This window comes from Podarcis pityusensis (assembly GCF_964106645.2).
Source record: "Podarcis pityusensis genome assembly, chromosome: 8".
NCBI lineage: Eukaryota > Metazoa > Chordata > Lepidosauria > Squamata > Lacertidae > Podarcis > Podarcis pityusensis.
The window spans coordinates 69033873-69059064 of record NC_138033.1 but is presented as its reverse complement, the minus strand read 5'-3'; the positions used below and the strand labels follow the sequence as shown (position 1 = coordinate 69059064).

General features: G+C 49.1%; 1 protein-coding gene and 1 long non-coding RNA gene across 2 annotated transcripts; both read left to right on the top strand.

Annotated features, from left to right (window-relative positions):
• The first annotated feature begins 1262 nt into the window (after positions 1–1262).
• On the top strand, positions 1263–4095 carry LOC308483923 (transcription factor HES-5-like). Its single transcript, XM_081018259.1, has 3 exons — positions 1263–1410; positions 2140–2317; positions 2922–4095. The coding sequence occupies exons 1-3, from the start codon at positions 1345–1347 to the stop codon at positions 3152–3154; spliced, it is 477 nt and encodes a 158-aa protein (XP_080874385.1). The 5' UTR covers positions 1263–1344; the 3' UTR covers positions 3155–4095.
• An 8546-nt stretch (positions 4096–12641) lies between these two features.
• Positions 12642–19755, top strand: LOC308482825. The gene is made up of 2 exons (XR_013989432.1): positions 12642–17776; positions 19453–19755. It is a non-coding gene; the product is annotated as an uncharacterized lncRNA (long non-coding RNA).
• The last annotated feature ends 5437 nt before the right edge of the window (positions 19756–25192 follow it).

Here is a 25192-nt window from a genome sequence, read left to right as displayed (position 1 = left end):
TGCCAACCAGATGCCTACAAGGAGCCTCAAACTGACGTGCAAGTGAGGCGATTTATGATGCAATCGCTCTTGAGATAACACTTCAGAGGCCTATTTTTAGCACCCACCGTATTTCTGCATTTCAAAGTTGTTTCAAACCGTTGTGAATATTGTGTAACAATGTGCTTCAATTGTTGTCACCTGCCCTGGGACCTGAGGCTGAGCAGCCCTTCAATAAATAGTAATAGTAATATAGTAGTACCTCAGGTTAAGTACTTAATTTGTTCCGGAGGTCCGTTCTTAACCTGAAACTGTTCTTAACCTGAAGCACCACTTTAGCTAATGGGGCCTTCTGCTGCCGCCGCGCCACCAGAACACGATTTCTGTTCTCATCCTGAAGCAAAGTTCTTAACCAGAAGCACTATTTCTGGGTTAGCAGAGTCTGTAACCTGAAGCGTATGTAACCTGAAGCATATGTAACCCGAGGTACCACTGTAATAGTAATACAGTGGTACCTCAGATTAAGTACTTGATTCGTTCCGGAAGTCCGTTCTTAACCTGAAACTGTTCTTAACCTCAAGCACCACTTTAGCTAATGGGGCGTCCCGCTGCTGCCGTGCTGCCGGAGAACGATTTCTGTTCTCATCCTGAAGCGAGGTTCTTAACCTAAAGCACTATTTCTGGGTTAGCGGAGTATGTAACCTGAAGCATATGTAACCTGAGGTAGCACTGTAGTAATAATAATCTGATGCTGAAAATGTGTAAGAATGAAGAAGCCTGGAGCAGTGAGAAACCGAGATGGACAGATTTGCCCATGCCAATTCTGAGGCCTATGCACGGCACTCGTTTGGACGTGTGTGTGTGTTTTTCCCCCTCTTTAGGCAAGCGAAGGCTCTCTCCTGCCATCGCTTGCCATACATGCACTGACAGCACCCCCGTGCCCACTAATGGCTGCGAGATGCACCTTGTGATGGTCTGGAATGTGATTAATCTGTCCCGTGGCCTTTGCGAGTGGAGGGGCAGCCTGTTCCCAGCTCCCCGTGTGTGTAATCCCTGATCCCAATCTTTCACGTAGCGCAGACTCCCCACCTGCTCATCTGGGAAAAGGTCATTATCCTGAAGCTATTCACTGCCAACGGAGCATGCAAGGCGAGCTGCTTCCTCTATTGTCTCCGCCGGCCCCTTCTGATTGGCTCCCGAGTGTGGGAAACTCGAAGGAAGCACAGACCCACAGCATCTCAGGGAGCCCGGCTGGTATAAATAGAAGGCAGGAGCAAGCCATCTCTCACAGCGTATTCGCCCAAGGATCTCCTCCTAAGCAACATCTGCCTCTGTAGCTTGGCAAAGAGAGAGAGAGAGAAAAGGATGGCACCTTCCAGTCTTGTCTTCATGGATCAAAATGGCCTGCTCACCCCGAAAGAGAAAAATAAAGTAAGTAAATGGATGGATGTGGGGTGCTCTAGCGGGGTACATCTGCTTTAAGGGTAAAAGCGGGGTTTAACAGTCATTCACCCCAGAGAACACTGGGAATCGTAGTTCTGGGAAAAGAACAGTAACTGTCTCTAATGGAGAATTCTCAGCACTTAAACTAAAACCTGTCTGATTCTTTGGGGGTAACTCATAGACCCACTGAAATTAATGAAGTTAGCAATAGTTATTAGCTTTGATGAGTCTGCTCTGAGCATAGCTGTCAACGTTTCCCTTTTTAAAAGGGAAATTCCCTTATTCCAAATAGGATTCCTCGCAAGAAAAGGGAAAAGTTGACAGCTATGGCTCTGAGTAAGGCTAGCCCTGAGTAGAAACTCAGCGTGTTCTTCCCCTGAAGAGATCGTTTTTATTTAACGTCAAATTGATATCCCGAACCTTCCTCCAAAGGGCATGCAAATACCACAGCAATGCACTTATTACTTCTAAAACACAGTTTAAAGCAACCTGCTAACAAATTTAAAATCTCCCAAAAGTAAGCTCCTAGTCGCAAACTGTTGATTTCAGAGTTGCTAGGAAGAATAAGCCGCTGTTTATAAATGGCAAAATGTATTATTATTATTTTTGCATGCCACCTGCTGGGGAATCTAGCAAGTGTGTGGATTAAGAATGGGGTTCCGTTCGAACATCTCAGCTAAGTGTATCTGTGTTTCCCCCCCCCCTCCTCCTTTGCAGCTTAGAAAGCCGGTGGTGGAGAAAATGCGCCGCGACCGAATCAACAGCAGCATCGAGCAGCTGAAGCTTCTGCTGGAGAAGGAGTTTCAGAGGCACCAGCCCAACTCCAAGCTGGAGAAAGCCGACATCCTTGAGATGACCGTGGACTACTTGAGGCAGCAGAGCCAGCAAACCAAAAGTGAGTAGACCGATAGGGCCTGTTCAAAGAGACTTGAGACTAGTGGGGTGTGTGGCTACAAAATGTTGCAGTATATCTCTGCCTCGCACTCGTTGGAGCAATGTCATTTATGAGCATAGGGAGCTGCCTTCTACTGAGCTAAGCCACTGGCTCATCTAACTTACACTGCCTGGTGAATGAACCTGCCACCTTCTGCATGCAAAGCAGATGCTCTACCACTGAGCTATATAGCCTTCCCCTCAAATTCCCTCTTCCAGTAAAGGCCATTTCACATGTCCCCTTCCATTTCCCATTTCCCCCCAGCCAATATTTAAAGTTCTCTGGCTAAATGAGCATATTCAGTCATCATGAGGCTGCCTCCCCCACCCCCCCCAGTTATTCTTTTGGTGAAGATTCGTTTGCACTTCTGCAAATCTTGGGGTTTCCCCAAGCATCCAAACTCTCCCTTCCCAATTGGCCCCATTTGGGCTGCAGTCCTTTCAGCACTCACCACCTGACTTTGACACCAGAGGGAGTGGCATTAGAGAATGTGATTTAAAAGTGTTCCCCCAAGCCAGCGCATGAATATTAAATCTCTCTCTTCTTCTCCCTTTTCCTTCTCCAGCGTTGGGGCCTGTTCATAAAGATACACAGGTGGACTTCACCGAAGGGTATTCCAGATGCATACAGGAAGCCTTCCAGTTCATGTCTCGCCACAAAGTCCATGCAGAAACTCAGGCTAAGCTCGTGAACCACTTCCAAAGGAACCAGCTATCTCTGCCTGAAGCCGTCCACTCAACGTCCAGGCTGAAGCACTCTTCCTCCAAGAACATCCATGCTCTTTGGAGGCCCTGGTAGGCTGCTCAAAAGCTGCCAGTGGACTCTGTTTCTAGAGGGAGGGCTGGACTCCATCCAATCATCCAGCCCTGGTCTTCTTCTTCGTAGGGAATGTTATTTCCCCCCCTTTTAAAATTATTTATTCTCGGGGAGAAACAGAATGATTTGGACTCGTGTAGTCTGTTGAACGCCCATCTTTGATGGGCAAAATCCACACACTCTGGAGAAGAGGGTGGGGACATGTATCTTCATAATGAAGGCGGCGTGGGAGGGTGTTATGTCTTGAACAGCAAATTGTATGCTGTCAAAGTGTAGAAAGATTTTTCAGAATCTTGAAGCTGCCAAAGGTGGCAGCAGGACAGGGATGGGGAACTGAAAGGGCCTCTACATGGTGTGAATCCCCAGCCAGCCTAGCCAATGGTTAAGCATTTTGGCAACTGGAGGCTCACAGGTCCCCCTCCCTGCAGTAGGAGATCATTCTCCCTTTGCCTGTAAAAAGCTTCTGGCTTTTGCTCTCTTCCTGCTCTGAGAAGCCAGATTTCTGGTTTCCTGGTGGGATGATGATGATTATTATTAATTTTTGTCTGGTTGATAGAAACTTCAGGTCTTCTGTTTTGGACAAAAAGAATGCTGTGATGTTTCGCTGATTGTTTCTTAGAGAAACGGTACTCTCTCCCTTTCTATTAAATAAGAAAAAAGTCTAGTGAGAGGTTCTGATTTTTCAATGTCATACATTCTGAGAGTAAGAACGATTCGTTCTCGATTGTGGTTTGTTTGTTTTTTTGTTTCATTGAAATAATGGTGTTTCCTCTTGGATGGGGAATGTTGCCACCCGTGTCATGGGTGGTGTATGTTTTTTTGGTGTTTTTTTTTATCCTGATGCCAGGATCAATATATTGAGTGCATACTGTGTATGCCTTTTGTATACGCCATTTGAAAGCAAAAGAATAAAAATTAAAATAAACCGTGCAATTTTCTGGGCCTTGCTTTGTTTGGAAGTGGGGAGGAATCGATGGCCACGTTGAAAACAACTCAGTACTGTTTCTTCTTCTTCATATTATTATTATTTAGTATCCAATAAAGTTCTGTTCAGAGTACACCCAGTGAAACTGATGATCCTATGGCAGTGATGTCTATTCACTTCTGTGACCCTACTCTGATTATGACTAGTATGGGCTACAACCCAGGTGTGAGGAACCAGATGGTGCTGAACTACAACTCCTGTCATCCCATGCCATATGACATGCTTGCTGTGGTTGATGGGAGTTGTAGTTCCGGAATGTATGGGGATGTCTGAAGAACCAACCATTCCCCACACCACAGAGGCTCTCCAGGATTTCAGGTACAGACTTGCCTGGAGACACCAAGAATTGAACCTGGGACCTTCTCTGCATGCAAAGTTGATGCTCTACCACTGAGCTATAGCCCTCCCCTTAAGACACAGGAACACAGGAAGCTGCCTTATACCAAATCAGACCACTGGTCCATCAAGCTCAGTGCTGAACCTGGGCCCGTCCACATACAAAACAGATGTTCTACCATTCAGCTGCACCCCTTTCCCATTTATGTGCAAGGTACTTAACAGAGTACAAAGCAGATAGGCCCCTGCCCCGATGCGCCTACAATCTAGGGAGACAATAAAGATAGAGGAGGCATGGGATAGCAGGGATGGATATGCGAGTGTTGCTGTTTATGCGAACTAAGCAAGAGTGGGGTATGGGAACAAGCAGAGTTTCCCAAACTTGGGTCTCCAGCTGTTTTTTGAACGACAATTCCCATGATCCCTGAGCATTGGTTCTGCTAGCTAAGGATGATGGGAGTTGTAGTTCAACAGAAGCCAGAGACCCAAGTTTTGGGAAACCCTGTGCTAAAGCCTCCACAGAAAGAAAGAGGAGGAGGGCTCAAAGGAAGATCATAGACTCATAGAATTGTAGAGTCAGAAGGGATCCCAGGGGCCATCTAGTCCAACCCCCTGCAAAGGATATAGGAGCAAAGTTGGAGGCACAGTAGCAGGAGGTTGGGCTAGTTGACCCTGAGGTCCCTACCGATTCTAGTTCAAGAATTATCTAAGCCAGTGGTTTTCACCCAGGGTGCTATGGCACCCTGGGGTACCTTGAATGATGCTCAGGGGTGCCATGGGCAACACTGGCCTCTGTCTCTCTTTTCTTCCGTCTTTCCTCTGATGCCCTCTGGGTTCGAATTCCCACTCAGCCATGAAGCTCACTGGGTGCCCTTGGAGTCAGCCTCACCTACCTCACAAGGTTGTTGTGGGGGAGGACATGGGGAGGAGGAAAACCATGTGAGCCACCTTGAGATCATTGGAAGATCCAGGTGGTATATAAATATAAGGTAAGGTGACGCTGGTTGGCACTGTGGTCTAAACCACTGAGCCTCTTGGGCTTGCTGATCAGAAGGTCAGAGGTTCAAATCCCCGTGATGGGGTGAGCTCCTGTTGCTCTGTCCCAGCTCCTGCCCACCTAGCATTTCAAAAGCAGGCTAGTACAAGTAGATAAATAGGCATCTCTGTGGCAGGAAGGTAAACAGCATTTCTGTGCACTCTGGGTTCCGTCACAGTGTCCCGTTGCGCCAGAAGCGGTTCAGTCCTGCTGGCCACATGACCTGGAAAGCTGTCTGTGGACAAACAGCAGCTCTCTCGGCCTGAAAGCGAGATGAGCGCTACAACCCCATAGTCGCCTTTGACTGGGCATAACCTTCCAGGGGTCCTTTACCTTTGTTGCAAGAAAAAAAACAACTCCTCCTTTTTCCCTTATGGGGTATCCAAGAGCCCATATAGAGTCCTTATGTAGGTTCTCTCTCAGTGTCAAAGATGTCAAAGAGAAGAACAACTACCAGACTTTTAGAAGACATCTGAAGACAGCCCTCTTTAGGGAAGCTTTTAATGTTTAACAGACCACTGTATTTTAATACTTTGTTGGAAGCTGCCCAGAGTGGCTGGGGAAACCCAGGCAGATGGGTAGGGTATAAATAAATGATGATGAAATATACTCAGAGTCGCAAAGTGATTTCATGCTCTTTATTCAGCTCATAGTGGTGAGGAGGAATGAATAAATGTCCCCTCACAGTATCTGCTTTATATACATTATTTACACAATGGGCTGCACATGATTGGCTAATTCTGGAATTCTACTGTAAGCCAATCAGGTTGTGGATTCACTTCTATCTGGAGCAGGATTGGGTGGTTCCTGCCAACCAATCATACTGCTGCATTGTTCTAGGACCAATCAGACTGCTGCATTCTGAATCCTATTGTTCTAGGACCAATCAGACTGCTGCCTTTTGGATCCTATTGTTCTAGGACCAATCAGACTGCTACAGTTTGGATCCTATTCAACTCAGTACATAACACCCCTCCCCTCTAAGTTCCAGTCCTGCCCGGGAGGTCGCATTCATAGTCCTCAAGGTATGCCGGCGGCCTACGTGTGCGTTGTGGCCTGGGGTGTTCCCTGGTCCGGGCTCCGGGTTCTGGCTCGTGTTCCAAGGATGCTGGCTGTGATGCGGCTGTTTGGTCTGGTGCAACCGGCTCGCTCAGTCGTGGTTCTGGTTCCGGTGTCCTTTCGGCCTCACGGGTCCTCTCTGTATTTACTGATTCTGCCTCTCCTGCTGGCCCCTCCTGCTCTATGGGCCTCACTGCCCCGCTGTTCCCTTGGGACTCCTCTGACCTGTCCTCCTCCTGGTTTTCTCCCGGGAATCGTCGCCGTATCTGGTCGCAGTGGCGGCGCCAGCATTGCCCCCCATCCGTTAGCACCTCGTACGACACGGGGCCAGTGACCCTGGTGATTGTGGCGGGTACCCATGCTGGGCCTGCCCCAAAATTCTTTGCGTACACTGGGTCCTGGGCCTCGAAGGTCCGGGGGTTCCTGCCTTCCCCCACCACTACCTCATCCTGAGCTCTATCGGGGTGAAGGCGGTCCAATCTGATTGCAAGGCGCCGACCCATTAGTAGTTCAGCGGGGCTCCGGCCAGTCGTTGAGCTGGGGGTGCTGTGCTGTGCTAGAAGGAATGTGGCAAGGCGGTACTCCCAGTCCCCTTGCGTCATGCGGCGAAGGGTGTCCTTGGTGGTCCGCACCATGCGTTCTGCTTGGCCATTGGTGGCAGGGTGGAACGGCGCCGAACGGATGTGGCGGATGGCGTTCTGCGCTGTGAAGGTTTGGAAGTCTCCTGACGTAAATGCAGTCCCGTTGTCTGAGACGAGAGTGTCAGGGAGCCCGTGGGTTGCAAACAGCCTGCGTAGTACCCGGATGGCTGCGGACGTGGAAGTGGACGGTACCAGTGCGACTTCCAGCCATTTGGTGTAGGAGTCCACCACTATGAAGAATGTTTTCCCCTGAAAGGGGCCAGCGAAATCCACATGCAGGCGTGACCATGGTGCTCGGGCGGACTCCCAGGACTGGACTGGGGCCCTTGGGGGATCTGGGCGGGATTCTTGGCAGGCCTGGCAGTGTTTGACCCAGGCCTCTATCTCTCCATCGATCCCCGGCCACCACACATAACTCCTGGCAAGGGCCTTCATTCTTACTACCCCTGGATGTGTCTCGTGTAGGGCTGTGAGGACCCTTTTTCAGAGGGGCTGGGGAACAACGACTCTGCTTCCCCATAACAGGCACCCCTTGTGGGCCGACAGTTCATGTTTGCGGGTTGTGTAGCCGGCGAATTCTGGCCCGGGGCTGCTGCTGGGCCATCCCTTCCACACCCAGTCCAGGACCCGGGAGATGACCCTATCTTTCTTGGAATGGTGTGCAACTTCTTGTGCCTGAATGGGGCGGTCGGGAAGCAGCTCCAGGCTCATAACCTCTTGTGCAGGTGCTGGGTCAGGGCCTGTTTCCGGTAGTGGTAGCCTGCTGAGGGCGTCCGCATGGCCCATCGCCTTCCCAGGTCGGTGAATCAGTGCATACTGGTAGCTGGCAAGGAAAATTGACCACCTGAGGACGCGAGGAGACAGCACTTGGGGGGTCTGCTTTTCGGGGGCAAACAAGCCAAGCAACGGCTTGTGGTCAGTCACCACGGTGAAGGGCCGCCCGTACAAGAAATCATGGAATTTTTTTACTCCCTTTACGATTGCCAGACCCTCCTTGTCGATTTGCGAGTAGTTCCGCTCGGTTGTGTTGAGTGTCTGGGAAAAGTACGCCACCGGTACCTCTCTTCCATCCGGGAGTTGGTGCCCCAGGACAGCTCCAATGCCATAGGGTGAGGCGTCGCATGCTAGCACCACCGGCAGCCTCTCGTCGAAGTGTGCCAAGACCGAGTTTGAGACAAGCAAGTCCTTGACTGCCTGGAATGCGGCCTCCTGGCGCTGGCCCCACACCCAAGGGGCCCGCTTGTCCAGGAGTCTGTGTAGGGGCTCCGCTACCGCCGCCTTGTGGGGAAGGAAGGAATGGTAAAAGTTCAATAGTCCCAAGAAGGCCTGAAGTTCAGTCTTGCTCTTGGGCGCTGGGGCATCACAAATGGCCCGTACCTTGTCCCCAGTCGGGTGGACCCCTTCTGCGTCCACCATAAATCCCAGAAAGTCCACCTGAGGCACTCCTAGTAGACATTTTTCCCGCTTCACCTTGAGACCCGCCGTCTGGAAACGGTGCAGAACGGTGCGGAGGCGGTCCTCAAACTCCTCTGGTGTGGGGCCGGCAATCAACACATCATCGAAGAAGGGGGTGACGCCAGGAATCCCTTTAAGGAGAGAGTCCATTATATTCTGGAATATGCCTGGTGCCACGCTGACACCGAATTGCAGCCGCTTTACCCTGAACGCTCCTCTGTGCGTCACAATCGTCTGTGCCTCTGCTGTGGCCTCATCTACTGGCAGCTGTTGATATGCTTGGGCCAAGTCCAGCTTGCCAAAAATTTTCGACCCAGCCAGGGTGGCAAGGACATGGCTGACCACTGGCACTGGGTATGCGTGGGCCGTGAGGGCCTTGTTTATGGTACATTTGTAGTCTGCGCAGATGCGGACCGAACCATTAGGCTTGACGGGTGTGACGATTGGGGTTTCCCAGGGAGCATTAGGCACCGGCTCCAGCACTCCTTGCTCTACGAGTCGGTCCAATTCCTCGTCTATACGGGGTTTCAAGGCGAACGGGACCCGGCGGGACTTGAGCCTGACCGGTCGTACTGCGGGGTCAAGCTGTAGCGCAATGGGGGGGCCCGTATACTGTCCCAATTTCCCATCGAAAACCCCTGGAAATTCCTTGCATATGGCGTCCACGTCCACTTGTAAGCTAGTGTGGTTCACCCCGGTGACAGCTAGCCCCAGTGGTCCAAACCATGCCAATCCCAGTAAGCTAATGTAGGGGCCCTTGACCACAAGCAAGTCCAGTTGCCGCGTCCGCCCTCGGTATTGCACCCTGAAGGTCCCCACCCCCATTGTGGGGACCTTACGTTTCTGGAAGTCCCGGAGGGTGAATGGGGCCGGCCTGAGTTTGGGACCCCCAGTGGGACACAGTTTCCTTAAGGTCCTTGCCGAGATTATGGATAGAGTTGAACCCGTGTCAAGCTCCATGCGGCATGGGGCCCCCTCTATCTGTACCTCTACATAAATTTTCTCTACGTTGGGGTGGGGCAACTGGTATACCTGGAAGTCCGTGAGCTCCGTCGAGTTGCCTTGGTGCGTTGGGCCCCGGGACCTGGGGCTCTTGGATTGGTCATCTGATGCCTGGTGTCGGGTGGGCCGAGCCCGACACACCCGGGCGATGTGTCCCGATTTTCTGCACTGCCTGCACTCTGCGTTGCGGAAACGGCAGGTCCTCCTCTCGTGACTCTCCCCGCAGCTTGCGCAGTTCCCTCCTTCTCGTCGAGGCAGCTGTGGTCTGTGCGCTGCTTGAGTGCGCTGCTGTACTCGGTGCACCTCCTCCCTGTCGGATCCTGAGTCGTCGGTGAGGTCTTCATGGTGGACCCTCGGTTGGGATGGCAGGCTCGGCCGTGCCTCTTGGGTCGACCTCTCGGCAGCTTCTGTTGCCAGGGCCTCCTCCAGAGCGACCTGGAACGTTAGGTCCTTCTTAGCGTAGAGGCGCCGTTGCAGCTTCTCATCCTTCAGGCCACCGACGAGGCGGTCACGAAGCATGTTCTCCAGCTCTGAGAAGTTGCAGAACCGGGCGGCTTGGCGGAGAGAGGTCACAAACCCAGTTATGGTTTCCCCAGGGGCTTGCCGCTTTGCGTAGAAGGCATTTCGACGAGCCACCACTGAGGGCTGCGGCGAAAAGTGCCCCTTCAGCTGTTCCATTATTGTTTTGTATGGAACAGTAGCGACGTCTTCAGGCGCAAGGAGAGCCCGGGCGATTTCAAACGTCTCCTCTCCGCAGACGCTGAAGAATATCGCCCTCTTCTTGGCGTCTTCTTCGTCGGTGACCCCTTTGGCTTCTAGGAGGAAGGTGAAACGGGAGGCGTACGCTTCCCAGTCTCCAGATGCTGGGTTGAATGGCGAGAAGCTGCTGTTGGCTGCCATTCTGAGTTCCTTGTGCCCCGGAGCTGAAGCCTGGATACACGGTGCGAGGCAGCGGTGCGGCAGTTGGCGGTGCTGCGGTGCTGTGTGTGGCAGTCAGCTCAGCGGGATCCCACCTTCGTCGCCAGTGAAATATACTCAGAGTCGCAAAGTGATTTCATGCTCTTTATTCAGCTCATAGTGGTGAGGAGGAATGAATAAATGTCCCCTCACAGTATCTGCTTTATATACATTATTTACACAATGGGCTGCACATGATTGGCTAATTCTGGAATTCTACTGTAAGCCAATCAGGTTGTGGATTCACTTCTATCTGGAGCAGGATTGGGTGGTTCCTGCCAACCAATCATACTGCTGCATTGTTCTAGGACCAATCAGACTGCTGCATTCTGAATCCTATTGTTCTAGGACCAATCAGACTGCTGCCTTTTGGATCCTATTGTTCTAGGACCAATCAGACTGCTACAGTTTGGATCCTATTCAACTCAGTACATAACACCTGATGATGATGATGATGAAAATAACAGAGGCCAACCAGAGGAAGCAAAGCGGCTAGTAAGCCTGATCTTTATTAAACTGTTGCAACAGGTTCCCCACTCACCACACGCAGGAGGGAGGAGGAACCCCGAACAATGGTGCACAAGCCCTTATGTAGACTTTTGAAATTGCCCAGCCTGTAGCTCAAGACACCCCCCCCCAAAAAAATCATACATACATCACAGAAGGAGGCAGTCTACAGCAGAAATCCTGCCTGCCAGGATACCTGATCATGGTCACTGACTGCATTACCTGGGCAGCCTGGCCATTCTTTAGCGATGGTAAATACTTTAGTTCCTGAGTCCAGGTCACAGGCTCACTCTATTTATACACAAATATGGCCTTCAGACAGGATTTGCAAGCACAAAGACAATGGGAAGGGTTTCCCCATTTGCCTCCCTTCCTGCAGAGGAATATTTGAAGGTTATTGGGAGAATCAGAATGACTTCAGGATTGTTCTCCTGTACTATTTCAGACCTGTGGTTTATATGAACTTATGTGTTTGCCTTGTGCATTTATGAACATGTCTTTTATAGATTTGAGAGCTTAGAATTCGTATAGCACCTTTTATATAAATATAATTAAATTAAAAATAAAATGAATGGAGAGCTTCCATATTCAGGGGGTGTGTACCTTCCATATTCAGGGGGTGTGTACCTCTGAATACCCTGGGGGGGGGGGCGGACAACAGGAGAGGGGCTGCAGCCTGAATGGGTGAATCGAGGCTTGTGCAGGAACTCAGAAGAAGGTGCCACTGCCTTCAGATGCTCCAACAGCTCCCTTTGAAATCTGGAGGGTCTGCTGCAGTTGACACCATAGAATGGTAGAGCTGGAAGGGACCCACCAGGGGGGTGTCCACCGGGGGGGGTGTCCCTTGGCCTATGGCTTTCTTGCAGAGGGAGGGAAGAATTCTGCTTCCTCTCACATTCAGGATTTCTGCCCTTGCATTGTTGTATATTAAACAGGGACTTTTCCAGATTGTCTCTTAAAGAAATGAAACGATGGTCGGTCTTGCGTAGACGTTAGCTTGCTCCTCTTCAGCTAAAGAACTTAAGAGGAATATTCCTAGGAAGCTGCCGTGGACGCAGTCAGTCCTGTGACCCACCTACCTCAACAATGCCTGCACTGACCGGCAGCAGCTCTCCAGGGTTTCGGACGGGTGGGGGGGGGACACGTTGCCAGCCTCCCCCCGGAGATGCCGCCCAGGACAGAAGACCTGCATGCAAAGCAGATGGTCCAATCCTGCACTATGGAGACCCCAGCCTGCCTGGAAGGATGTGGGGGTAGTCTCCCTTTGGGAATGGGGCTTCAGGAAGAAGGATGTGAAATGAAGATGCAGCCCAGCTGCAGGCAGAACAGCAGGTGCTTCCAAGTTCTGACAGAGGAGCAGGTCCATGTGGGGGGAGGGTTTTGCCACGGTGACAATGACCCACCCTCCTTTGTGACATCTCTTGCTTCTCATTTAAAAGCCACAAACTTGCAGGCAACCATTGTGGGTTAGTAGTGAGGTGAGTGGAGGAGAGAGGCATTAGTGGCGGTTGCTAGAGATTAGGAGAGGAGTTTGGTTTATTGTTATTTTTCCAGTTTCTTATTTTGATTTTGATTTATTACTTTTTTTTGATTCATTTGATTTTATTCACTTTTATTTGGTTTATTATTTTACTTTTTTATTTTAACACTTTTATTTTACTTTTTATTCTCTTCTCCCTTTCCCCTCCTTGCGCTTTGTGGACCTGCTGGCTTGAACATGGGCATCACACACAAGAACTGAAGTGGCACTTCCATCATCTGCTCTGGAGCTTCTGACAGAGACCCCCAATGCTTCACACCTACTCCTCCTGCTTAACGTAAGTGTCCTGATAGCATCGGAGATGATAAAGGGATGCCAGGGACTCCATGGTGGGGGCAATGGAGGGCTGCTTTGGCCCAGACTAGCCCCTGACCCTGAGATGCTCTTTCCTCCCGCAGGACCTCTTATGTTACTCCATAGAGGAAAGTGGGGAGCCAAAAAACCTGGCTGCCAACTGGCCTTTGCCCGAAGGTTCCCCCATCTCAGAGCAAGTAGCTCTCCTTCATGGATTTAGTCCTTTGAATCCTTCCATTTCCCCAAGAGGCTCCCAAAGCTACTCATCCTCTGCAGTTGATAACAGACCTAACAGGGAAAAACGGCTTACTCTTCTGATGACATCAAAGAATTCTAGATGACATCAACTCATTCCATACCGTTATGGATGCATGATTCCCACAGACAAGTTTCTTGGCAAGACAAGGACCTTCGCTGGCCACTTGAGTGATTTCTTCAGCATTCCCAAAGAATGAGCTGGGTTGCAAAAGCTGCACCAAAGGGATGGGGCAACCCAGGCTAAAGGGGGTGGGGCTGTCCTCCCTCCACCCCCAATCTCACCAGGCTGCTAGGTAGGAGAGCAAGAGCCAGAGAGAGTTGTGGGAGACACAGAGACCGGCTTGCTCTGTGCTGAAGTCAAAGCTGCAACTAATGGAGAAGCAAGATCTGCTGGGGTTGTCAATGCTGTGAGCCCCTCCATCCTAAAACCATATATCATAAAGACACCACAGTCTCTGCTGACCTTCATTCCAGGGAAATCAAAGACCCCTGGAGTCTCACCGCTCAGAGACTGGGGTAGTTTGCAAATACAAACACATACATACACAATAATTTGTGCCTGTATTCCTAACACATGACTAAGCGTGAAGGGCATGTTATGTGCTTTAGCAGCAGCCCACCTGTAAATAAGGAAATGCAGCCTCCGTTGCTGATTTATGAAAAAGCAAGAAAGCAAATCTTCTCTGGCTGTGGAGGCAGAGCAGAGACATTCTGGCTGGTAGTCATTGGTAACCATCCCCTCCATGAATGTCTCTCATCTTCTTATGAAGCCGTGTGGATTGCTGCCCACACGTTTTGTTTGGCCTGAGACATTTTTCTGCCTTTGGCGACAGAATCCTAGAACTGTAGGGCTGAAGGGACCCCAAGGGTCTTCTAGCCCACATATCCCCCTGAAATGGAAGAAGGTAGTGCACACATACACTGGTTCCGTGTACGGAGTCCAGCTGGAGGGGTGGCTGGGTTTTATTCTAGCTCCACCAACTCTGGGGGCTGCAGACTAGCTTAGGGGGCTACAGTGCAGCCTGCATGGCCCCCACAGGGCTCTCTCCTCCAGTCCCTTCCTGCTGCCCCCCCCTACTTTAGCACCTGAAGCAGCCTCGTCTCCCTGCCTAACAGGAAGGCCAGCCCTTTCTCTCTTTCTTTGGCCTTTGCTATATCACAGGCCTAGGTGCTTAGCAAACATTTTCGGGTAGCAGAGGCAGGGAGACAAAGACTGGCAACAGAATCAGAAAGGGCACCAGGTTGGGATTGGCAAAGCTCTCCGGCTTAACCATCTTGTCAACTGAAAACAAAGTAGCGAAAGGAATTGATTTTGATGATGTGATTTCAAAATTTGCAGAGAACATAGTTGGTGGGGGGGGGGAAAGGTTTTAAGTGCTTATGCTCACAATGTTAAGTAAATAAACCAGAAAGCAACATTTTCAACTGTAAGTATCTTATTTCTCCTTCTTTTAAGAATTTCAAGCAGGGGGTGACAAGAAATTTTCTGCACCAGGTACCATCTGACCTTGCTACGCCACTGGTATGAAAGGTTCCTTTGGGCCAGCTGTTTAGAGCACCATAGACACACACCCTGCCACCCCCATCTAGAGAGTTAGGCTGCAAATGTCTGCCTGGATCCTTCAAAGGTTTATATGGGTCAGAACAGATAGTACTGTAGGGATGGAGGAGTTGTGCCCCCTCGAGGCTCTTTCCTTCTGTTCTCAGCTTTGCATCCCACAATGTCAGTGCTGCAATTGTGCTAAACCAGGAGACTGTCACATTGGGATCTCTGCAAGGTCATTGCACTCCTGTATAGTTCAACACTTTCTGCCTTCTTCACAGCTGACCCAAAGGAAGTTGGATGATCTCCCTTCCTGTAAGGAAGAGCAAATGCTGCCCTCTTGTGGCACATGCTGGGATTCCCCCTCCCCAGCTTCACTTTCCAAACCTGGTGTAGGACTCACCAACAGACGTCGGTCTTTATTTGCTGTGTATTTATCCCAGCCTTCCTGCAAGGAGCACAGGGAAGCTGACATGGTTCTCATAACTCAACCCAGTGCAGTAGCTTAGCCTGGATTATATACATAGCTTCTTGAATTTGAGCTCACATGTCCCAGCTCCTAGCGCATGGGTTTGTTGTTTTTGTCGATGGAGTTTTCTTGGCAGGGATACTGGAGTGGCTTGCCGCTTCCTCCTCCAGGTGGATCACGTTTGGTCTAAACTCTCCACTATGACCTGACCATCTTGGGTGCCCTGCTTGGCATAGTTCACAGCTTCTCTGAGTTATTCAAGCCCCTTTGCCACGGCAAGGCAGTGATCCATGAAGGGAAGGACAGATCGTGAAGCTGAGACTCCAATACTTTGGCCACCTCATGAGAAGAGAAGACTCCCTGGAAAAGACCCTGATGTTGGGAAAGATGGGGGGCACAAGGAGAAGGGGAAGACAGAGGACGAGATGGTTGGATAGTGTTCTCGAAGCTATCAGCATAAGTCTGACCAAACTGCGGGAGGCAGTGGGAGACAGGAGTGCCTGGCGTGCTCTGGTCCATGGGGCCACAAAGAGTCGGACACGACTAAATGACTAAACAAAAACAACAAGCGCATGGGTCGTCAAACGAAGGCCCGCAGGCCAGATCAGGCCCAATTGCCTTCTGAATCCAGTCTGCGGACGGTCCAGGAATTGCCTTGTGGATCACCAGCACGCGTGTTCTTTCCTTCTCTCTCCCTCTCTCTCTCTCTCACAGTGGTGGTGGCACCTCCTCCCTCCCTCCTCCTGGCTTCTCCCCACCATGCCTAGAGGAGGAAGGAAGCTGGGCTTTGTTGGTGCCAGCAGCAGCACTCAAGCGGCCGCCATTTTAAGCAGCCCCTCTCCAGAGCTCTTTCGCACGCTGCTTATCGTCCCTCTGCTGCCGCCACTTCCAGCCCCTGCTGTTTGCAAGACACAGGTAAGCAGCTTCAAAATATAGTCCGGCCCTCCACAAGGTCTGAGGGACAGTGGACTGGCCCCCTACTGAAAAAGTTTGCTGACCCCTGTCCTAGCGCATGTTGGCCACTACACTGGACTTGGCTCCCCAGTCACCTTTCATCTGCCTCGCTCCCTGAATGCATCCTTCCCTGAAATACTTTTTGTGCCACTTTAAGAACTATGAGCGAACCTGAAAACTTACCCAGTAGGTTCAATTCCAGTGGGGACCCATTTTTTAAAAATCAAAACGTCAAAAAACAACAGCCACACACCAATTGCCCTCTTAGCAGCGCAACCTGGGCTGCACCCAGGACTGCCTCATCAGCACAAATTTTCACCCTCCTGGAGCAATTTCACCTGGCTGGAATGTGGCCTTGAGCTCTGAGGTTGCCTCCTTTTTACCTGGTGGATAGAAAAGGGCATGTGAGTGAATGTAGGAACTAGCCTACTGGGTAAAGTTACATTTTAGATTAGATGCTCTACAACAGGGGTCAGCAAACTTTTTTAGCAGGGGGCTGGTCCAGTGTCCGTCAGACCTTGTGAGGGGGCCGGACTATATTTTTTGGGGGGGAAATGAATGAATTCCTATGCCCCACAATTAACCCAGTGATGCATTTTAAATAAAAGCACACATTATACTCATGTAAAAACACCAAGCAGGCCCCACAAATAACCCAGAGATGCATTTTAAATAAAAGCACACATTCCACTCATGTAAAAACTGTTGGGATACTGCCAGGGAGACAAAGTCCATCATGGCCCCCAAGCCGCCTCCGGACGTCCATCGATCTCCCGTAGACATGCAGTATCATTCAATTAGCGTCACGAGCTCCAGAAATAGCTTGCCACATTCCAGAGCTGATGCACGCTCAATCAGCAGATAATGCACAGCGAAAGATGCACTCAGGAGAGCATATTTACAACTTTATTCAGCGTTGGTCAGAACAAAAAGAAAACATGACTGCCTGCTTCAGTGTCTCAGACACACAGAGAGAAATGAAAGCATAGACACAACAGAAACATCCTGTGAACAGGAAATACGCAGGCTGTGACACAAACATCCTGCTCCCTTTTAAGGTGGAACGGAAATATCCTAACAAAAACACGCTGATTCCCGGACCGTCCATGAGCCGGATTTAGGAGGTGATTGGGCCGGATCCGGCCCCCGGGCCTTAGTTTGCCTACCCATGGTCTACAAGACCCACTGGCACTCTTGTGACCTGAAACTCACTGTTGTGTCTTTGTCAGCTTGGCCAGCAGATGGAGCACATTTCACAAAATATGGTGAAGTTACAAGTGAGTCACAAGGAACATCAGAAAAGCCTTCTGGATCAGGCCAGTGACCCATTTACACCAGCATCCTGTTCACACAGTGGCCAACCAGATGCCTGAGGGGAACCTACAAGTAGGACCTGAGCACAAGAGCCCTTTCACCTCCTGTGGTTTCAGAAGCATTGCTGTCTCTGACAGTGGAGGCAGAGTATAGTCATCATGGCTAGTAGCCATGTATAGCCTTCTCCTCCATGAATTTGTCTAATCCTCTTTTAAAACCACCCAAGTTTGTGGCCATCACCACCTCCTGTGCGAGTGAGTTCCGTAGTTTAACTATGTGCTACATGAAGAAGTGTTTTCTTTTTAACTTGCTTCCTCTATCCTCAGAAGGTTTGGGGAAATATATCCCTTTCAGTTTGACATATTTCCGCATCAGTTCATGATTTATTGTCTTGTTGTTTTTAGTCAGCATTCTCGCCAGCAATTCTGCAAGTATACACATTTTTGCAAGTGATAGCCCCTAACGTCGTGCAGTTTTGCATATCATTTTCACCAGCATATGCATCTTTGTGAACACTTTCCCTACAATATATGCACTTAAAAAGGTAAAGGGACCCCTGGCCATTAGGTCCAGTCGTGGCCGACTCTGGGGTTGCGGCGCTCATCTCGCTTTAGTGGCCGAGGGAGCCGGTGTACAGCTTCCAGGTGATGTGGCCAGCATCACTAAGCCGCTTCTGGCGAACCAGAGCAGCGCACGGAAACGCCGTTTACCTTCCCGCCGGAGTGGTACCTATTTATCTACTTGCACTTCGTGCTTTTGAACTGCTAGGTTGGCAGGAGCAGAAATCGAGCAATGGGAGCTCACCCCGTCACGGGGATTCGAACCACCACCCGCATCCCTTAATGTATGCACTTATGTGCATGTTAATTTTGCGTCGGAAAATTCAGGCACTTGCAAATCGGTCGGCATTTTAGTGCAAATCTCTTCCAACACTCACATTTTTGCATGCAGTTGTCATGGACGGGCTGGATGCAGAGGACTGGGGGGAGGCACCAGCTGGGGAACCCTGAAGGGAATCCTCAGAGGAAGAAGGCTCCGAAACCAGGTGATTGGTGGTGGGACGATGATGAGTGGTCAGAGGAAGTAGAGGCAGCAAACTGGGAGGAAGAGGTGTCAGAAGCTGAAGGCATAACAGGATTTAGTGAGAGGGAAGAGGCTGGGGCAGAGAGCAGTCCAGCATCAGAGGCAGAAGCAGAGCGGGGTCAAGAGGCAGAGTGGAGGCAGGCTGCTGAAGAAGCCAGGGAGTCTCCCTTTCCTGATGCATCCAACTCCCTTCCTGTCTGGTCTCCCAGAACATGTGGAGATATGAAGAGGGTGGAGCAAAGAGAGACAAGGCAAACTAGCCTTAGACTGCTGGGGAAGGAACTGGGAGGAACCTTAGAGAACGGTGGGAAGGCAGGGACCTTCAGTCCTTGCAACTGCCTCATTGCAGCAACACCTATTGGGAAGAGTTGCTGTGGTCGCTAGGCCTGCGTTGCATGTGCATTCTGTAGTTGACCTCCTTTGCAATGTTTTAGTTTGAAATCTTTAAGATAACATTTCAGTTTCCTGTTCCTTACGGTGCACCAAATGCATGCTTTATATTTGGCTTTCGTCAGTAATGTTTTGTTCTGGATTGTGTCATTTGATATTTGCACGTGTTGCAAACGGACTTGAGATTCCCCACCCCCCTTAAAATAAAGTGGGGCAGAAATGAAATGAATAATAATAAAACTAGAATACGATGCGTCAAAGGCCCACCATGACAGAAACCATGCAATGGAGCAAGGATGACTTGAGCTCATAAGCTTATCTCGGGTGCAACCAAAGTTGTACAATCTGACTCCTGCACACTCAGCAACTTGGTGGGAAATACCTCAAAACACATGGGCTTCGGTCACGTATAGAAATAGCATTCCTGCATAAGCTGATTTAATCATTTTTTTTGCAGATCATCTAAGTCTGAGTCAGCACCTTTTAACTCTTCTGCTCTTCGCTACCCCTGCCAAACTTGGTAGAAAAATAGACTAAGCAAATCCTTCCTTGACAGATAAGACCAATTCCTGTCAGCGAGGTTTTGAGACAACTTAAAGGTGTGATATGCTGGCAATGAAATGGTGCATGCTATCTTGTACTTTTAAATTGAATCTTTCCATATTTTGTATTTTATAGCTTTGTTAACTGCTTAGAGGTTTTCTTACAAACTAGCGGTATACAAATTTTGTTAATTAAAATACAGTGGTACCTCAGGTTACATACGCTTCAGGTTACATACGCTTCGGGTTACACACTCTGCTAACCTCAAAATAGTGCTTCAGGTTACGAACTTTGCTTCCGGATAAGAACAGAAATCGGGCTCCGGCAATGCGGCAGCAGTGGGAGTCCCCATTAGCTAAAGTGGTGCTTCAGGTTAAGAACAGTTTCAGGTTAAGTACGGACCTCCGGAACGAGTTAAGTATTTAACCCGAGGTACTACTGTAACTGAATGAATGCGGCTGCACCTGGTGGTGTGATCTGGCTGGAGAAGTGTATTCATGGAATTATAGAATTGGAAGGGACCCCCCCCCCCAAGGATCATCTAGTCCAACCCCCTGAATCGCAGCTAAAGAGTCTCCGACAGGTGGCCACCCAACCTCTCTTTAAAAACCTACAATGAGGAGAGTCCACCTCCTTCCGAGGTAGTCCATTCCACTGCCAAACAGCTCTTACTGCCAATATTCATGCCCCACAACCTGATCCAGGGCCTGATCTTGGATTTTAGATTGGGTCCAACCCAGATCCGTCCCTGAATGGATTCAGGGGCAGATCTAGTTTACATAGAGGTTTAAAAGCCCCAGTTAAACATGCAATTGGGAGGGAGCGATGGGAGAAGGAGGCCCTGTGACTCTTCCCCCTCCTAACCACACTGCAGAGATCAGGATTGAACCAGGTGGTGACCTGGTTCATTCCTGATGGGGGCGACTTCCCCAGCTCCTTCCCTGCAAGGGAACGCACTGGCAAAGCAGGTCCCTGTTGGTTCAATCCTGCTCAGCTCGACTGTGCACACACCTGTTCCCCTGGTGGGAACAGGTGTGTTCAGCCAAAGCATAGTGTGGGGCTGCTTGAAAGCCCTTTTGCAAACACCCCTGCCCAGCACTAGAACTTGTGGACACCCAACGAAGTCAAAAGCTGGAAGATTCAGGAGAGATAATAGAAAGGACTTCTTAGTGAACTATGGAACTCACTCCCCCAGGAGGCAGTGACGGTCACCCACCTGGATGGCAATAATAATAATAATAATAATAATAATTATAATAATAATTTGTTATTTATACCCCACCCATCTGGCTGGGTTTTCTGGGCAGCTTCCAACAGAATATTAAAATACAATAATCTATTAAACATTAAAAGCTTCCCTAAACAGGGCTGCCTTCAGATGTCTTCTAAAAGTCTGGTAGTTGTTTTTCTCTTTGACAGCTGGTGTGAAAGCAGATTAGGCAAATTCATGGAGGACAAGGCTATGAATGGTGGCTTATTCTAGGCCTCCACATCTGGAGGCAGCAGTGCTTCAGAATACCAGTTGCTGGAAGCCACAGGTGGACAGGATGTCTAGAGTAGAATGGCCTGCTCCAGTAGGCTCGTATTATGTTCTCATCTGCCTTGGTAGCTCAGTTGGTAGGGCATGAGGCTCTTAATCTTAGGGTCGTGGGTTCAAGCCCCACATCGGGCAGAAGATTCCTGCATTGCAGGGGGTTGGACAAGATGGCCCTTGTGGTCCCTTCCATCTCTATGGTTCTATGATCCAGCCTGTAAGGTTCAAGAAGAGTCAGACACATACCCCATTTTGTTAAGATTCACAGTTTATTTATTAATGTGAATACCACTTAATGCCAAAATGGGCTTCTGTGGTTTACAAAGTACAGAGAGGACTCCTATTACGCCAAGGCAGGAAAGCTTTTTCAGCCAGAGGGCCACATCTAAGGGCAACTCTTTAAGGGTCACATGCCAGGTGTGGGCGGGGTCACAAGTAAAAGTAGGAGGAGCAACACGTGTGAATGTTACCCTCGCAGAGTTTCTGCGCATGCTCACAAGCTCCATCCTCCACCCCGGCTAGCAAGAGATCCTGTTGGATAGTAAGGGCATTATCCAACCAGGGAGGAATGCTGGAAATGAGTGTGAAGCAGCTGAGTAAGGGGTGCGTGGCCTGGAGAGATGGAGCGTGGTCTCAGAATACAGTGGTACCTCGGGTTACAGACGCTTCAGGTTACAGACTCCGCTAACCCAGAAATAGTACCTCGGGTTAAGAACTTTGCTTCAGGATGAGAACAGAAATCGTGTTCCGGCAGCACGGTGGCAGCAGGAGGCCCCATTAGCTAAAGTGGTGCTTCAGGTTAATAACAGTTTCAGGTTAAGAACAGGCCTCCGGAACGAATTAAATACTTAACCTGAGGTACCACTGTAGTTCCAAGAGCCAGATAGAGAGGCCTTGATATACAGTGGTACCTCGGGTGTCAAACGCTTCAGGTTACAGACTACGCTAAGCCAGAAAGAGTATCTCGGGTTAAGAACTTTGCTTCAGGATGAGAACAGAAATCGTGTGGCGGTGGCAGGAAGCCCCATTAGCTAAAGTGGTACCTCAGGTTAAGAACAGTTTCAGGTTAAGAACAGACCTCCAGAACGAATTAAGTTCTTAACCCGAGGTACCACTGTATACACATACACAGTGGAAAGAAATCCCCTAAAGAACACAAGAATACCAACCTGCCACATTGATGGCGTCCTTGGCAGCCAAGCTCCAAGAAAGAGAGTGACTCTGAAATTAGAGATTGGAAGTTAGCTGTTCCAAGCCTGCCTGCTGCCAGGAAAGACTGTTTCAAAATCAAGAATCCTTGAGCGACACGGCACCATTGCATGTTGAAATAGAATTCATCTGCTTGCATTTTAAAAAAAGTTAAGTCTCCTAAAATATGCTTCCTGCCCCCTATGGACTTTTGTCTAATATACACATTTTTGGGAAACAATGTCCCCTAATATGGTGCATTATTTTCACAAATATATACCTTCTTTCACACACCTGTTTGCCCAGCATGCACTTTTTTTTTGCATTGCAAAATCTGAAGCAGGGCAAGCTTTGAAAAAACAACAACTAGCAAGTTTCCACTTGTGTATCAGTTCACAAGTTCACAAAGTGCAAATAAGTAAATAAATGTTGGAAGCGCGTAGGTATTCATTTCAGTTATGGGATTTTTTCTTCACACTCATTCTTGAAAAGAAGTCATTGACTGAGTCAGTTTCCTGCCAGTGATAGATCATATTGAAACTGCACATCTACAAAATAATACTAATAGATAGGTAGATTACGAAATGAGGTGGTTTTTTGTTTGTTTGTTTGTTTTACATGTAGCTTCCATCCCTACACATCTCAAAATCCAGTATCCATTTCTGTGGGGTTGGGGTTATCTCTGTTTACACAGGGTTCAATCCTGCTTTGTGCTGCTTTGCCAGGGTGTTCCCTGCCAGGAATGTGCCGACAAAGCAAATCCCTTCCCCTCACCCCACAGATCACCTGGTCAACTGGTGTCATCAGATGCATTGGGGTTCCCCACCCCGATTCTAAATAGTTGCTTCTCTTGTTCTTGTGTTGGGAGTAAATGGGCTGTATGAAATGATAGCATGTGATCAGATGGGTAGTATAGAATCCAATAATTGTAGAGTGGGTAGGTACCCCAAGAGTCATCTAGTCCAATCTCTTGTAACCTTAGAGAGTCCCTGTCAATAGTTACAGTACTGGTAATTAGCAAATAGTAGTTAGAGTAGACCCACTGAAATTAATGCCCATAACTAACTTATTTCCGTTTATTTCAATGGGTTAACTTTGAGTAGGACTTAGTTGGGTTGTATCCAATACTAGTCTTCTTCAGAGTAGGTCCATTGGTATGAACAGCCATGACGAACAGGTCCATTGGTTTCTATGGGTCTATTTGAAGTAAAGCATAGTTGGCTACAACCCTATGTCTTCATAGCTTTGACCATCTGAAAGAAAGATGTTTCATGTCGCATCAGTTGCCCCAGATTTGTGCTTTTGAATCTACAAGCAGAACCTCAGGCTGGAAGCTTTTCATATAGCCATCTTGCCATGATGAATAGTTGGAAAGTTCAGGACGGACAAAGGAAAGTCCTTCTTCACACAGCACTTGTTCAGCTGTGGAATTCTCTCCCCAAAAGGGCAGCGACACTCACTCTCCTGGATAGCTTGAAAAGAAGGTTAGAAAGATTCCTGGAGGAGAACAAGGCTATAAGCAGCTATGAGCCATCATGACAATGAATGAGCTACCTTCCACACTGGAGACAGGATGCCTTTGAAAACCAGGTGGGGAGAGTTGCTTTTCACTCAAGTTTTGCATCCAGGCTTCCCATTGAGGCATCTGGCTGTCCACCAAGAGAGAACAGCATGTTGGAGCAGATGGGCCTTTGCCCTGATCCACAGAGGCTCTTATTATGTTTAATTTTGGCATAAGGGTAAAGGGACCCCTGACCATTAGGTCCAGTCGTGGCCGACTCTGGGGTTGCAGCACTCATCTCGCTTTATTGGCTGAGGGAGCCGGCGTACAGCTTCTGGGTCATGTGGCCAGCATGACTAAGCTGCTTCTGGTGAACCAGAGCAGCGCACAGAAATGCCGTTTACCTTCCCGCCCGAGTGGTACCTATTTATCTACTTGCACTTTGATGTGCTTTTGAACTGCTAGGTTGGCAGGAGCAGGGACCGAGCAATGGGAGCTCACCCCATCGCGGGGATTTGAACCACCAACCTTCTGATCAGCAAGTCCTAGGCTCTGTGGTTTAACCCACAGCGCCACCCGCATCCCTAATTTTTTTGGGGGGGGCATGTCGGGTTGCTATTAAAGATACTGGAGTAAGAAAGGGGAGGAAAAATGGGCAGGGGGAGGAGCTGCTATGCCTAACATTGGCTCCACCTACTGTGACTCTTGACTACAGCTACCATTCACTGATGCGACCTACATCTCACCAGGTGCAACTGGGATCATCTGCCACTGACCCTTAGGAATCCTTTTTTCCCCTTTTTTTTGGTGGGGGGAGGGAAGGAAGACCAGAGTGAAAAAGCTTCAAATGAATCAAATGAAGACTATTGGGCACATTCCTTTTTTCTCTTCCTCACACACTCATTGAACCACAAGGGCAAGGAAAGGGTTGTTTGAATAGCCTAGTATTCTTAGGATCAAATTGCATCCGAGGCTAGCAGAAATATTTATTTCTCCTGTGGCTGATCCATTATCACACAAGGGTGGACAGGTAGGGATTGTGGGGTGGTGGGTGAGGAGAGAGATTCCATTTTGTTCACACGAGGAACTAGCTAATTCACACTTCACAAACTGGCATGTAAATCAGAAACCACAAATATCTTTTGAAATTTGCAGTTCTGCGAAAGTTGCAGTTCTCCAGCCAATGTGTACAGAAATGCATTGTGGTGGTGGTGGTGCCATAGAATGACACACTTTGGTGCAAACAACATGCAATATAATAAACAAAAGGGCATTATATTACGGGAAATGACTTGCAAAAATGAGTACGTTAATTGAAACTGCGTATGAAACTGCCAGGAGAAATTTGCACGAGTGAATTCATACGACAGGAATAGTGCTTTTAAAGAAAAAAGAACACCCCACAGATTGTTGTGGAGACCTGAATCTAAG